The sequence below is a fragment of the Sardina pilchardus genome, chromosome 4, assembly GCF_963854185.1.
Source record: "Sardina pilchardus chromosome 4, fSarPil1.1, whole genome shotgun sequence".
NCBI classification, from domain to species: Eukaryota; Metazoa; Chordata; class Actinopteri; order Clupeiformes; family Clupeidae; genus Sardina; species Sardina pilchardus.
This window is the reverse complement of record NC_084997.1, coordinates 30,686,157-30,702,212: the sequence shown is the minus strand read 5'-3', so window position 1 is coordinate 30,702,212 and position 16,056 is coordinate 30,686,157. Positions and strand designations below refer to the sequence as shown.

Here is a 16,056-nt window from a genome sequence, read left to right as displayed (position 1 = left end):
ATTACCGACTTATTCTCACGTTATGCACTAGCAGTACCCACCAAAGATCAATCAACAATCACCACCGTTAAGGCGTTATGGTCGGCGCTCATCCTCCCTTTTGGATGCCCAGAGCAGATTATTACAGACCAGGGAGCAGCCTTTGAGTCTGCGTTGATGCGGCAATTCTGCACCATGTATGGATGCAAGAAACTACATACCACCCCATACCATCCACAGGGAAATGGCTCATGTGAAAGGTTTAACCGTACCTTGCGGTCCTTACTGAGCACCATAAATGTGGAACACCAGTCGCAGTGGCCTGCCCGGCTGCCATCCTTCTTGCAAGCCTATAATAACACCACCCATGCAAGTACAGGGATGACTCCCCATTACGTGGTCTTTGGCCGCCATGCCAGGCTGCCAGTAGATATGCTCTACGAGGTCGGACCCCCCCAACTAAAACAAGACCTGGGAGGTTGGGTAAAGGATCACCATACAGCCCTCCTACGAGCCTATGACACTGTCCGTGCCAAAGCAGAGCGACGGGCCAACTACGACCGCAACGCCCGAACGCTACCCTTACTTCCTGGAGAAAGGGTGCTGTTGAGGAATTTCCAACGCCGTGCACAAGGGAAACTTGCCCCACAATGGCTCCCGTCACCATTTGTAGTCATCTCCCAACCCCACCACAACCAACCGGTGTTTGCCATAAGGCCCGAGGGTAAGGATGGCCCAATACATACTATACACCGCAACAACTTAAGATCCTGCCCAAGCGACCCACCTGAAGTCGAACCTCACCCCCGAAGAGATGAACCCACCGACGGTTGGCCACTAGGGCCTGCTTGGCCATGTGTCACGTTGGGACCACCCCGACCAGCTACACCACCTCGCCCCCAATCAGCAGCAACACCACTCCAACCACCGATTATATCCCCAGTGACCAATGTTCCCTCTAATTTTTTTCAGCACTGAGCAAAAAAATTTTTTTCTGAGCGCAGGTTTTACCGCTGTGAGCAATTCGCAACCACGCGACCTGCCAAAAATGACCATGCCCCCCCCATACATATATATATATATATATATAATTGACATGACAATAATGAGAAAGTAATTTAAAGACGGTTAATATGTAAGGGATAATCAACGACGCGCCGTGCGTTTATAGGAAAATAATGCACGTTCGAAGTGGTAATAAGGACCCGACGCCGCAGGCGGAGGGGACTTTACACTTCGATAAGTGCATTATTTTCCTATAAACGCACGGCGCGGAGTTGATTATCCCGCTTATACCACTGCTGCTATCACTTTCGTTTATATTGCCGCTGTCTTAGATACAACATTATTGTTTTTACCGTTACATTGACATTGGCGAATTAATATTCAAGTGTAATAAGCCCAAAAGTAGGGAACTACTTCATAGCCGTGCGGTATATAGAAAAATAATGCACTTTCCAAACAGCGCATCATAATAGGAAATTTGACCGAGCAGTGGAATAAGATGCTGTTTAATTCATTTATAATGGTGCACTGTCACTTTAGCTTGCCGGCGCACTCTGCTGTGCCTATGGCCTTCTCACAGTCTATTATAATGCTCAGGAGTGCATTACTCTTTGCGTTTTTCTTTAAAACGTTTCTTATAAAATGGAGATATCAGTTATCAACAATGACAAGCCAGCTGGATCCCTTTTGTGCACGCTCAAACGCGTTCCCAATCAAATGAGTAACATAACGTAAATTAGAGCTATTGCAATGGAGATTATAAAGAGTATAATCTCTATGTAACATGCTGTTTTGACATTGACATTGCAAACGTTCTCTAAGAATAGTGTAAAGCAGTTTGCTGTAACGTTTACCAACGCTGTTGCTGGGAAAAATAGCGAACAGCCAATGATAACCTATCGGGCAAAATCTATGATAGACTAATGCATGCTCGGCGGGCTGCATTAAAGTGCGTGACGGGCCGTAGCACCCCTGCTTTAGGTAATCAAGCTTCCACTTGGACAAAGTTTTACCACTAGCGAACTCCCCTTTCGCTTTTGCCTCCGAGCAAATATGTAAATATCTCTGAAAGTTTTATCCTACCTGGACCATCTTTTGTGTCAGTTTGGACTATTTCATCTAGCCACTCATTTTTAAATGTTAGGCAGACCTTTTTCTGGAGCACCTGCTCAGCCTTTCTTTTCGTCATGGTACCCGCCAAGAGCCTTAAGAATACTTTGTTTGTAATGTTGTCTACATCCGACTTGGTTGTCAGACATGTCAGTATTTTAAATGTTTGTTAACTAGGCTACATCACGTTTGATAGTCACATTTTTAACCCCTGAAAAAAAAAAAAAAGTTTGTGCGGTCTGAAAAAATATGCGCGGTCTGAAAAATCTGTTGCGCGGCCACTTCGACTGGCCTGCGCATCCGCGCACGCGCGCAGCTTAGAGGGAACAGTGCCAGCGACTCTGCCACACAGACCACCAGGTGGCAGAAAGTTTCAATCCGCATTTCAACTGCATATGATGAAAATCCAACTTTTTTGTTTCTGAATATACATGTAATACATCAATTTAGACTTATTATGGTATGTGGAATTCATTTCTGATATTGTTATGACCATATTGGGTGACATTGACCTCAAAAGGTCATGGTCAAGGTCATTTTTCTATATTTTTTTTACAGTGATATGCTGCAACTGGCTTATGCTATACATTTAAATGAATTGGATTAATGTATATTTTAAAATATAATTAGAATTCTAATGAAATGTACTTTAAATACTGGCCCCACACATGCTTATATTATACCTCTTATTTAAAGGTTCATGCAGCTTCTGGAAGTCCATACCAAAAGGTGATTCTGATTGGAGTGTTAAGGAAGTCAGAGCAGGAGCTGTGTAGCCACTCGAGTAGGCTTGCTGGTCCTCAACTGACAATCTGAAATCCACAAAGCCAAACAGAGATTTTTACACAGTTGTCTGTTTACAGTTTTTCTCAAATGCTAAAACACATTTCACAAACGTTTCCTCCATGTTCCCCAATGTCTAAACACAATACCCTTTTCTAAAGCTACATAAGCACAACCACACCTTCTCACTTCAAAACTCAAACTTTCACACCAAAAGAGCAGCTCGAAGCTTACAAAAATGTAAACACTATACACATCATTACACACTACAGCAAAAAAATTGAAAACACAATGCTCAATTTGTGAGAAGGTTCTTTGTTTCATAACTGCCAATGCAGAGTAACGGATCTTCTTAGATCTCTGCAGAGGATTAGGCATTTGAAGAGTTCTTTTCCAAAACGCTATATCCACCATTTTACTAATGAATTTTCCTAAATATATTTTTTACATTTTGTTTTTCAAGTAATCTCAGTGAAACTGTATTGGATTATGTTTAGTTACAGTAATTTATCTTTACTCAATAAAAACAAAACAACTGCATTTTTATTACCTGAAACACACAAATACTGTAAATACAGTAACATGATTTGTTACAGTACAGTAATGTCTGTAAAATGGATTTATAGCGTTTTGGAAAAGAGCTCTTCATTTAGAGTTGTGAGTTTCATATGAAGAGTACATCAAATTCTCCAAGTACTAGCCTGGCAAGCCAAACTACACAGAAATGTATAGGCAAAAATATTTTTGGCCACTAGGATGCGTCTAGATTTCTAGGCTATCCAAGTACACTACTGTAACACAACTCAATGCAAAAACCAGAATCTATTGCACACAACAGTACTCATGAAAACATTATCAGGGTGTGAAATTCTTTTTTCTTATGGGTGTGAAATTTATTTTCTTCGTTCACACCACACACACACACACACCACAGTCACTGTGCGCATTAGCAACAAGTGTCTTCATTTTTGAGTCGTTGTGTGTAATGAATGACGCCAGGTGTGTTCATTGTGTTCAGTTATTGCTGACTGTGGCAAGCATTTTGCATCACATGAGCTTTCATTTGAGAATATGTTTTGCAACATGTGTTTTAGCAAGGAAAAATGTGCTTAGATTTATGAGAACGGAGGATTGTGTTTGGAGAATTGTGTCTTCATGTGAAATGTGTTTATGGTATTGAAAAATTGTGGCTAGATTTAGTAAATGTGTTTAGACAACTGGTCATTTGGTTGAGAGGATTGGCTTTTGTGTTTTAGCATTTGAGAAAAACTGTATCATCTAACTCAAACATACGTTTTCCTATTTAACACGTTGTTTGTGTAAATCTTACTTGAAATAGTGGTCATCTTTTTCCATGTAGAGTTTTGAGCAAATGCTGTCATCTCTCTTTTCTTTGGTCTTAATGGAAACACTGTAACGACAGAGAAGGCAGCTGAAGTAAACACAGAAACTGAGTTATTCACTCTTCTCCTCTCTTTGATATCAGACCAGGGCAGGCTCTCTGACCTGGCTTGCTACAGACCAGATTATCAGTGAGCTATGCAATTTAATGTCAAAGCCGTTACTTTTCAGCTCAATTAGCTGTTCTTGCATTTGCAATGACATTGTTTCCTGTACAGAGAAATGAGTAACAAAACCAAAAAATGAGCGATGGCCCTCTTTGAAATATGAAACAAGTTGATTCTTTATCGCAGTCTTTGACAAGTGGTGTCCCTGGCGTGCTCAGTGTTTCTCAGCCAAGGGGTCCTTGGGCTGAAAAAGGCAAGACCCCTTATAGTCACTATTCTCAGTGTAACAAGCATACCTACCATTGGCATTAAATTCAACATATTATATTGTAGTGCAGTGTTTCGTGCTTAAATGTTTTTCTTACATTATCTTATTCTTGCAGTTTTCCATGAAGGAGAGCAGCATAACAGCCAAGCCCACAGAGATACATCTCAGCTTCAGCTCCAATTTGTGAACAGTGACAGCTGACAGTGAGAGGACATCTTTCACACAATCCTCCGGATTTCCTCTGTGGCGGCATGGGAACAACACAGACATGATAGTGTAAATCTATGCAAAGTGAACCATTGGCTATGTCCGAAACGAAACGCAGCTGCCTACTGCCACGCTGCCTTCACTGCCTTGCGAGTGAGTTGCCGTAGAGGGCAACAAGGCAGCAGCTAAAAACTCTGTTTCGGACAGCCTAGCAAGATATCAACATAGAACGCCGTTGCTATGTTACCAACAGCTGTGCTTTAGCTGCGTTAGCGTAAATCGCTATTAGCATGATAGTCATTGCAAATTAATTGCCACTGATGTGTAATGACCGGACAATTTCTGGAAATGCTTTAAAAACCTGACCAGCCAACGTGGTTCACTTGATAAGACCCCGGGGATGGTGTTGTGGAGGAGAGAAGTCGAAATTTGAAGTATAAACATGCTTAGACGTGTAAATAGACCTATCGTGATTTTTGCAAGCTAAATACAAAGAGGTGAATGGAAGCATTTTACCGTTCACTGACATCATAGTTAAATAGAACTTTTGGACGTTGAAGGCAGCATGAAGGATACATCTATGCTGCCTTCAAAACTGGGCAAAACGAAGGTATCTTTTAGAAGGCAGCGTTTTTGTTTCGGACGTGACACGATGCCTCGCTCCCCTGTAAGATATCTTAGAAGGCAGCATTTTAGCGCGTTTCGGACACACCCATTGTGCCTAATTCTAAATGAAATACTTAACAAATTTTTTTATTAAATATTAATTCATGGAATATTCATAATTATATTGGCTAGGTCCTAAGGGTGTGTTCATAAACTGTCACTTTTGTATAGTGCCACAGTCAAGTACCCTCTGGACTTTCCAACCAAAGAGGCAGTCAAAATCAAAACAGCAAATAAAAACCCACAATGGCAAATTAAAAATAAAACAGGAAAACCAAAACCTACAGCAATCAAACTTACAAACAGTAGGTTGAGGTTTACACAAAAGAAAGTTGATATCCACCAATCTGATTTGTTTTTGAACTTAACAGCAGTGATTTAAGGCAGCACTGTACATTTGAATTTGGTAATAAACAGAAAAGTTGCATTGAAAAAACTTGGTTGATTATCAACAGTGACTTATAGGATAGTCTACTTATAATGTGACAACATGTTTCATGTATTACAAATACAGTATGTGTTCACCTGTATTGTTAATGTTACCTACTAGTAAAAAAAATGGACTGGAAATAATATGTTTTAGTTGCAGGCAGGGCAAGAAAAAAATACATTTGAGATGAATCTATCCAGTAGTGGAAGATGAGAAACTGCATCTTTGAAATCAGTCACATCGACCTCAACATCAACATCACCTCCTACTTTGCCTAAAACGTACAAACTGACAATAAACAGCATCAACAGTCAGGAAACAATTGTTGTGGGTCTACCCTTGCTGTAAATACATTTCTATATTTTTCCAACAGCAATTGTTTATGTTTGCAGGTGTTGCTGCTTCTGTTTATCACAATAGTTTCAATTTCATTTTTCCCATCTCAGCGCTCATTGACATCTTCCTTGTCTGAAGGAAACTAGAATGTCCCAGGCTATATCTCCCTGAAAGAAAATCTAGGTGGGTGCCTGGCCAGGCTATGTTTCCATATCCCACCTGTGAAACTGTGAGAAGCATTGCTGCTGCCACTATACAACTGACCAATCGATGACGTTCTTCTTGAGAGGAGATTTGCGGTAGAAGTTAATATTTCAAGCAGAAGTTAATGTGATTGTGTTCACTGATTTGCTGTTGTGATTTCTGGTTAGCCATAATGTTTTGTGATTTGCCATTGTGATTTTTTATCTGCTGTCATGTTCTGTGATTTGCCGTTGTGATTTATATGTTTTTCTTCTTCTTGTTTTTTGTTTTGCTGTTGTGTTTTGCACCTCAGGGCCACAATAGTTGACTAATGAATTATAGATGATAAATAGTCTTAGTCAACAAAATCACATAATCCTTGTTGTCATCAAGCTCTTTAAACAAACATTAATTCCAATTTCAACACCGCTATTTGTGATCTGAAGAAAGAAAAACACTGATAAAATAGAAATAGAATTAACCTGAGGGTCATTAGGGCCAGACATAATTTGCACTTTAAGTATCCATCCAATGAAAAAGTTATCAAGACATTTTGACTTCTATTACTTCATCAAGTATGCAGTCTTTTGTCCTTGTTAACTATTTGACCTGCAGGCTAGCTAGGTGTTTGAAATTATTATTTGACTGTTCTTACTCTGTTTCACCCAGCGCCAAAATGTTTTTCAAGAGGACTGCAGAATTAGCTGGAGAGAAGTCATCTGAGGTGGACATGATGAGAGAGATTGTTGGTGTGGTTGAGGTGAAGTCTTTGGCTTCCAACCTGAAAACAGGGTCCTTCTGTCCAGATGGGTCACTCCTAGGAGATAAAGGTGGCATGTAATTTGCTGCCCAGGCAGTGGTACTTGGTCAATATCACAATATAGTTCTTAGAAATGTTTCATTTTACTTTGTTACATTTCTATGTGGCACATACACACGACACAATGTAAAAAAGAGCATCTTTGTTAGGAAGTCTATTTTGCCACTTTTAGGAGCTATAGACTAACTGGTGTAACCCACTTCCAGTGAATTATGCAAAGCTAGGCTAATGTTAACAGTGGAGGGAGTCAGACTGGGTTATTGCACTCACAAAGAGTAGATGGTTTGCATCCATTCATGTAACTCTCGACGAGACATGTACTTTAGTTTTTCTTTAATTAACTGGAGTCCCAGGGACCTGTACAGCATGAGAGAACGGTGGCCCAAGATAGAAAGAAATAACACATGAAATGCCAGGACAACACTGTAAAGCAGGCCTCGTGGTGAATGGGTAATGCATGACATGGGAGGGTAACATTTGTTTATGTTGGTGATTCTACTCTATTTAAATATTTAATGAAAAATCTCACCTTGGATTGAGCATATCCCTTTTCAAGGTAAGAGAAGAGAACACACTCATTTCCTGGCTGGCTGTTTTGTTAGACACCTGGACACTAAAACAGGGAGAGTTTGACAATCAAACTTGATCAGTAACACACGAAAAATCAACACAGCTGAAGAACAGTTGGCAAGTATCATACAGAATGCAAGCTTGATGTTATTGATTGTCCAAAACCCCATACCTTAGACAACAGACAATGCAAGGAGAACACCTCACAATGTGCCATTATTTTAGATTGTTTTTGAAAATGCACTTCAACTTACATAATGTCCAGTAGACTGGGAGACTTATGCATGTAGTACAGGATGTCAGAATCCCAGGTCTTTGGCAGGTAGGTCAGCCCAATCTCTAGCTTTTTGAGGTCAGGAGTCCTAAAAAGGTGTCCATCATCCTCATGCCTATGAAAAACAAATTTCAATTGCATGTTATTTTTATTTATTTTTTTTAACTGTAATTTCCACACAATTCCTGTTACTGCCTTCATCATGGGGGGTTTCTCTACAAAAACAACTGACCCCATGTGTATGTCCCGCTTCTTGTTTCACTTCGCTGCACACATTATCTAGTAATGCCCCTTGGGCTTATTGCTTAAATATAATAGAAGCAGTAAGGTCATGCACACCCTCTGGCCAATTTCAATGGGTGCAGGATCCAAAACAATCAGCATTCAAAAAAATAAGAGATGATCCACACACCAGCTCCCATGTATAGCTATTTAACGGTATATCTATTTATTTACACTATAAATGGGAGCTGTCTGATGTGTGGCTCATCTCTAATCATTTTTTGATAACCTCCAATTTAAAATCAAATGGCATTAGCCTGAGCGAAATTAAATCCATCATCTCTGTATAAAGTGTTTCATTTCAACTTGGTAGATATCATTATAAAACTCCTCAATACCAATCTAAGGGATAATTATGTAGTAATTATCTACTACACAGAAAAGAGTGGTCATACCTGAAAAGTATTTTAGGACATAGGCCAAATAGGGCAACCGAGTGAGTAACATATTCATGTTAGTGTAACTCCAGTGAAAATTGACTATCTTGCTGTATACCCAGCAAACACGCCCTTGCGGGGCCCATATGGGGCCCATGCGGTATTTCTTCGGGTAGTGTGGGCTAGGGCCAAACCCATACAAACCCATGCAGGGCCAGCGTGGGCTTGCCCAGGTCAGGACCAAACCTTTGGGCTCTCTGTGGGCTCTCTTTGGGCAGCCCACAATTAGCTGATTGCCCCCAGAAAGCCCCTGCTGGCCCAGTGTGGGCTAGCCCATTCTGGCCCAGAGGAACTTTTGTACCATTGGGCCCATGCAGGTTTTTTGTGGGCAGCCCTCACTCATAGGATTTTTTTTTTTTTTTTTTTGACCAACCAATGTACAAAGGCATTGCAATTAAAAAACAAAATACAGTATGCATCGTTCAGTGAATATTTTGATATTCTGTCCCTGATATTACTCTACACTCTAAAAACAGATTGTTCAAATACTAATATCATTGGTAAAGCCAGCATTGGTTGTTTTAACCAGAGCCCGTCCCTTATTAGACATTCTGGTTTTAACCAAGATGTTACTCATAACCAATCAATTGGTTATTCATCAATCAATGTTTTTGGTTGAATAGTCTACTTAGGCTATCTGTATTAGTTGAAAGCCAATGTCAGAAAAAGGGATAGCCTAATGGTTGGGGGCTATTTTTGTTTTCTAAGGTGGCCTTCACATTTTGGCATGTACTTTGATCGAACTTTAGCCCCAAGGTAGCATAACATGTACCTTTTCTGGAAACAAAAAAGGCCTACAAACAGTCACGTGTGTTGTTGGGGAAGGGGATATCGGGGTGACCGATACGGTCACCTCAAGTCTCAATATCAGCAGCCCTCCCTCACCAAGTGATGCAGCAACTTTCAACTGCCTTTGGTGAGGAGGCAGAGATGCAGGGTTGCCAACTTTGGGTGTTTGGCTGGAGTGAGATTTTGTGAAGTTGGGGGTGGGGGGGGGGGGGGGGGGTTGCAAAAGGTATCAGCACAATCGTTAAGTGCAGGCCCCTTGCCAGACACACGGGCCGCCTAGACCACAACATATACTAACATGGTTGTTACACAGGTGAATATAATATATCAGCATGGGTTTCTCAATGTCATTTAGTGGTGTTGTAGACCGATACAACTCACATCCAATACAATATAGCTATTTACAGAAGGCTGTACTGTAGGCTAGGCTATCTATCTATCTATCCATACATACATTTAGGTCTATATATCTCATGCATCAGTTAGGAGCCATAGCCAGTGAAAAACATTATAAGAATTTTAATGTGTCACAATTGTTTTGATATTGACAATCAGTTAATAATTTTAATATCTCTTGATTTGATTTGGGATGCTAATGCTTGTTTTCTAGTAAAAAAAATAAAATAAAACTAAACAAGTGGAAGAGCAGTAGCCTAGTTAATTATTTTGGGGCGCTACATAGCCTGCAGTGGTTCTCAAACTTTTTCTTTCATTCCCCACTTTGATCAAGGGGGCTTTCTCGACCCCCACCTGTCCATCATCATCACTCTAAAAAAGTAGTAGCCTAGGTCAAGCTCAAAATTGTCAAATTTATTGACATAACGTCACTTGCTAAATATACCTCAGTAACAGTTAGGCTACAGATAGGCCTAAATATCAGTTCAGAAATAGAGAAAATAAAAATCTAAATCAATGACCAATATCGTCAGTTTTTGTCATTGACAAGGTGTTAATCCTTGCTTCAAAAAAAGATGATTTCCAAAATTACAGAAATAGGGCCAACTATAGGCTACCATTGTGTTATAGGCTAAATGAAGCACAACCTCGTTCAAAATTTCAGTCAGGTCAGGTCAGGCCCTGACGCGAGCGCTTCCCTGAATGAAACAGTCCGTCCGTTGCGCATCGGGCGCTACCCCCTCTATCACGGTCTGCAGGCCATTTCTTTTACCTGCTATCGTATGTGCGCCATCCGAGTCCCTCACAGCTTTCCCATTTGATGTCATGTTCTGCCAGGTAGACTAGGGTAATTGTTGAGAATGTTGAATAGCTCATCAGCAGTGGCCCTACTTTTGACAGAATAGAATATCTTCGCTCGCTGTCAAGTTAACAAAGCGGACATAACTTTGTTACTGTCAGTGCCTACTGCCTGAAGTTGGAGAACAAGTAGAAATGTAGGCCTATTGCAATTTAAAAACTGGAATAGGCTACTGAATGGCTTCATTAATTGCATTAATTGCATTAACTGCCATCAGAAAGATTGCGCTCTGTCAAATGTCATTCATATCAGTGTGAACTTCGTGAGCAATCCGACAGAAACGAATGGTGCGCATTTTGCACTTCGCCCGCCGCAAATAATTTCTCTGCGCTGAGAACGTTGTAGACAGATATTATACCTATACCTGCTATTGATCTAAAGAGCCTATAGCCTATAGCCTATACATGCCTTAAGTTCGTCTTCTGTCTACAATAGGCTATGATCTGCTGTGGTCTAGTCACCAACTGATTATGAACGGGTTGAAGAAAAAGAAGAATGGATTTTGGCGTGACATTTCTTGTGTCTGCGTGAGAGCGTGAGATTGATGCTGAAATCGTGAGTGTCACGGCGGGAGCGTGAGAGTTGGCAACCCAGATGTCGTCTGTCTGGTTGTTCTTGAAAGTGTCTGAATCCTTTTCCCAAAACCATATTTGCTAACCTGTTAGCAACTTAGTTGGTTGGCAATGGGAAGTTGCATTGCAACCTCAAAGTTGCTAACTTATAGGCTACTGACTCAGCTTGCGTACCGACACACACACACACACACACACCATAGACTGTAAAAAAAACGTGTTATATCCATGACGAGTCTTGAGATAGTGAATTAGCCTAACAATGGCCCTCATTTATGAAACGTGCGTATGACCAAAAACAGGCGTAAAACCAGCGTACGCTTGTTTCCACGCAAAGTATCAATGTAAACGTGATCGGTGCTAAACGCTCAAATCTCACATCTAGCCTGAACTCGCGTACGCAAGTTTCAGGCAGCATAGCACCGTGCTGAATTGATGGACTATCTCGGACATAACACCTTTCCTGTACATGTGCAGCCTATTTGCTGTAATGTAGCATATTATATTGACACATTTTATGGCTTAGGATAGCCATATAGGAGATGATTATATTCTCTTTGGCAAACGCAACATTCATGAATTATATATTTTAAATTATTTTCAAAGGGCAAATTTCAGTGTCGTAAGGTTTTGTAATGAATGTATGTATGATGTGTTCTCTCTGCGAAAATAAAGTCTGTTGCACTTAAATCGCTCTAGTTTTCCGCCTTCCTTCATGACAGCTTCTAGCTGTTAAAATTAACAAGGTTTAGCTGGACGTCACTGTGGCTCGAGATCATGATGATCTCTTTTGGACATATAATGCACCTTCATGTCGCAAATTCTAGGGGCGAGGCCATTAAAACGAGCATAATATAGGGGTGTGATATTTAAATATCACCTTGTTTCCAGCCGCCACATTTATCAACACACGTTTATTCTTACGCTGGAATTGGAGTGATACGAAAGTTTGATGAATCACGCGTGAGCCCCGTCGTAAGATGATTTCTGCGCTCAGATATATACACTGGTTTCTACGCTCTGTTGATAAATAAGGGCCATTGTCTACTGATAACCAAAAAATAATTTAAAAAATGAGTAAACATTAAACCACATCATCACATACCCTTCACCATAGCTAGAGATTGGCATGGTCCTTTTTCCAGTAGGCCTATTAGCCTGTTTGATGCTCATTGAGCTCAATGCAAATCAAACAGGCTATTAGTCCTACTGGAAAAAGCCCAACAGGAAACTCCTTAAATTATGTACATGACTTTCATTGAATTAAATTCTACTTCCTGTATTAAATTTGAATTGTAATTCTACATCCTGTTTTTGACCTCAATTCATATTCAAACTCAAGAATTGAATTGGAATTTATAAGTCATTCTCAATTCAATTCTGAATTGTGCTAGCCTGACCTAGCCTTGCACGCCCTCCCAGTGACGTAGCCTAACACCTTCGGCGTTGCTGTCGCTGGTCTGGCCCAAAGCCATCGATATCTCAAAGTTGCGACACTACCATTGACTCCCGTGTACAAACAATGGCGGCACATCCGGGAACTATTCCATTGAGAATGGATGAATATCTCAGGTGTTATATTAAGACTTTTTCTACATGACTTATAGTCGTGTGCATAATAATGCATTTTCATTGAGTAATATATGTGGAAATGCAGTTTACAGTAATTTTCATCGAGTATTTACCGTAAATATCAATGCGATCGCTGCTGTCAATCCCATAGTAAACCAGGGACCGAGGGAACTACTGAGTCTACCCACTAACCACGTGACCGCTCTAATCTGGCTTTAAGATGGAAGTCAACGGCTGTCGCAACTTTGAGATATCGATGGCTTTGGTCTGGCCAACTGCTCATCGGGGAGGATTTCTGAATTCCGCAAAACTGCGTAACTGCCCCCTCTGGTCGAGAACCAATCAACTTTGAGCAGCTCCAACGGCTCTGGGTAGAGGCGTGTTCAAGGCAGAGTTGTTATTGATTTAAACTCGGCAAACCCCTTTCTGACATTGACCAGTAACAAATCGAGGCACTTAAAGGAGGCGGGTCAACCAAGCGCTTGGAGAAACTGTTTAGCACATGCTCTTAGTCAGACTAAAGTCTCGCAGAGCCTTGAAAGTCGATGGCAATCAGGCTAAGCCTGACCAGCCAGACCCACATCAAGATAACCCTAGGCAGGACTCAATCGGAGGGGTGGGATAAACAGTTGTCTTTCAAATTCCTTCTCCACGCAATAGGATAACGCTAAACGAATCATCTTCTTGTTTTCAAGTAGCATGATGTGTAACCGTTGCAACTTCTGGTCGCATGTCAGTCACCATAGACCTCTGAAGTTCGCCTACAAAAAAGCCACCATCTTTGCCCAAATAAGGAGATCCGGTATCTTCAGATTTTTTCTATAGGAAAATAACATGGGTTTTTTCAATTATCGCACCTGTTAAACTCTCGCGGGGATGATGACATTGGAAATGCAGATGTTTTTCGCTACACAGTTTTGTCCACTGACATCTAGTGGATACTGTGATCTTCGGTAGGTGAAGACGGCACAGTTTGATCTTTGCTACCCCAGAGCTAACTTACAATGCAACTTGCCATAGGCAGTTAGCTTCAATTAACTCCCGGATCTCCTTATATGGGCAAAGATGGCAGCTTTGGATCCTTTTTGTAGGCGAACTTCAGAGGTCTATAGACCCACAAAAAAAGCTACCATCTTTGCCCATATAAGGAGTTACGGTATCTGACGATTTGTCCTATGGTTAATTAACATGGGGATTTGGAATTATCACACCTGTTAAACTCGCGGGGATGACAAAATCGGAAATGCAGGTGTTTTCCTGAACACACTTTTGTCCTCTGCCTTCGATAGGAATCTGTGATCTCCGGTACACGAAGGCGGCAGACTTTGATTTTTGCTACCCCAGAGCTAACTTGCGATGCAACTTGCCATTAAGTTAGCTCTGGGGTAGCAAAAATGAAAGTGTGCTGACTTCACGTAGGCCTACCGGAGATCACAGTATGCACAAGAAGGCAGAGGACAAAAGTGTGTTCAGGAAAACGTCTGCATTTAAGACTTTATCGTCCCCGCGAGAGTTTAACAGGTGCGATAATTCAAAATTCCCATGTTATTTTCCCATAGGAAAAATCGGCAGATACCGAATTTTAAAGATGCCAGCTTTTTTGTAGGCGAACTTCAGAGGTCTATTATGTTAAGCCCGCCCATCGACTGTACACGATGTGATTAGTCTGGTGATTCTGCCAATGCCCAGCTCCCAAGCTAGAGTTCCTAGACTGACCCGGGCAGCCAATTAGATTTGCTGCCGCTAGGGGCGTCTAGATTTCTAGGCTAGTATTTTGCACAAGCCTGTCCCGAACATTAACAATATGCTGGCTTTCTGCCAGAGTGAACTTTGGTGTCTTTTTAGACTCTTGCCTTTTTAATGGCACACATTATTCCACCCAGTTGTAAGGCTGTGTGTCTAATTTTCTGATGTTATAACAAACCATTGTAAGATTGCTGAGTGTTTTTGGAGATATAGAGTCTTTATTGTCCTATAAAGGATATTCTTCTTCACACGTCATTTCATCCATAAAAGATGGATGTTTCTCCAAAATATTGCTGCATGATTCATTACACCACACCAAAGACAATATATTCTCCTCTCCATTCACTATGGTGTGAAACCAAACATGAATGTTCTTATGTTGTTCTTAAGCACAACGTAAGCTTAGTTGAAAGCAATAAACATTTTGTTCTCGATTGCGAACATTGTCAAATATTCATGGGAAGGTATATTTACTGTTGGTCACCTATTATGCAAGTATTTTCTTAAGCATATTAGCACATTGTGGCTGCTTTAAATGGTAGTGTTTTATGTTTTACTCACCTGCATAAAGAGTCTAAGTTGAGTTTAAACCAGGTCAAAAAATGACCATGAAATAATGATAGGCCTACGTACAATGTTCTTCTTTCAGACACATTTGAATTTGTATAGTGATGTTTGGAATGAGTTAATGAGAAGTTATGTAAACTGTACAAGATATATGGTTGCTTTTACAACGTAGATAAATAAATACCTTTTTTAATGTTCATGGCTTCTTTGTGTAAGCACAGGCAATAACCATAGTATATTGGTTATAATTAAACAAAGTCAATGGTAGGTTGTTTCCATATGGTACTAATATATTAGTCAAATTTAACCAATGAGATTACTCAATATATTATACTCAATGTATAGGTTGATTTGAAGTACAGTAGACTATCCATGCTCAGTAGTCATCAAATGTGAATAAACTGGAGACATTTTGGATGGAAGAATAGTTCAAAATACCTGGAACCAGAATTCAGGGACTTACAGTATCTGTAGCTATCTGTAGCACAAAAACAATGTATCTACAAACTAAATTTTTGTAAGCTAATATAGCAAAGCTAATATAGCTTGGTGTCTGTCTTGTTTTGTGTATTGATTGGTTTGTGTCTACCTGTCTATTGAATGGTGCTGGCCGCCAGGTATATGTTCCCCCTTCAAATGTATAGTATGTGTTTTATTTATTTAAAAGAAATGCTTGTAAATCATACCATTTTCCTCA

At 40.5% G+C, this 16,056-nt stretch overlaps 1 protein-coding gene across 3 annotated transcripts in view; it reads right to left on the bottom strand.

Moving 5' to 3' along the window:
* Positions 1–16,056, bottom strand: part of LOC134078819 (uncharacterized) — a 114,218-nt gene that overhangs the window by 29,173 nt on the left and 68,989 nt on the right. For all 3 annotated transcript variants that reach the window (XM_062534966.1, XM_062534969.1, XM_062534968.1), the window contains 7 exons: positions 8,120–8,254; positions 7,825–7,908; positions 7,566–7,652; positions 7,131–7,292; positions 4,751–4,894; positions 4,208–4,288; positions 2,778–2,906 (listed from right to left, as the gene is read on the bottom strand). In XM_062534966.1, coding sequence (XP_062390950.1) covers positions 2,778–2,906; positions 4,208–4,288; positions 4,751–4,894; positions 7,131–7,292; positions 7,566–7,652; positions 7,825–7,908; positions 8,120–8,254 — 822 coding nt within the window. The remainder of the gene's footprint in view (positions 1–2,777; positions 2,907–4,207; positions 4,289–4,750; positions 4,895–7,130; positions 7,293–7,565; positions 7,653–7,824; positions 7,909–8,119; positions 8,255–16,056) is intronic.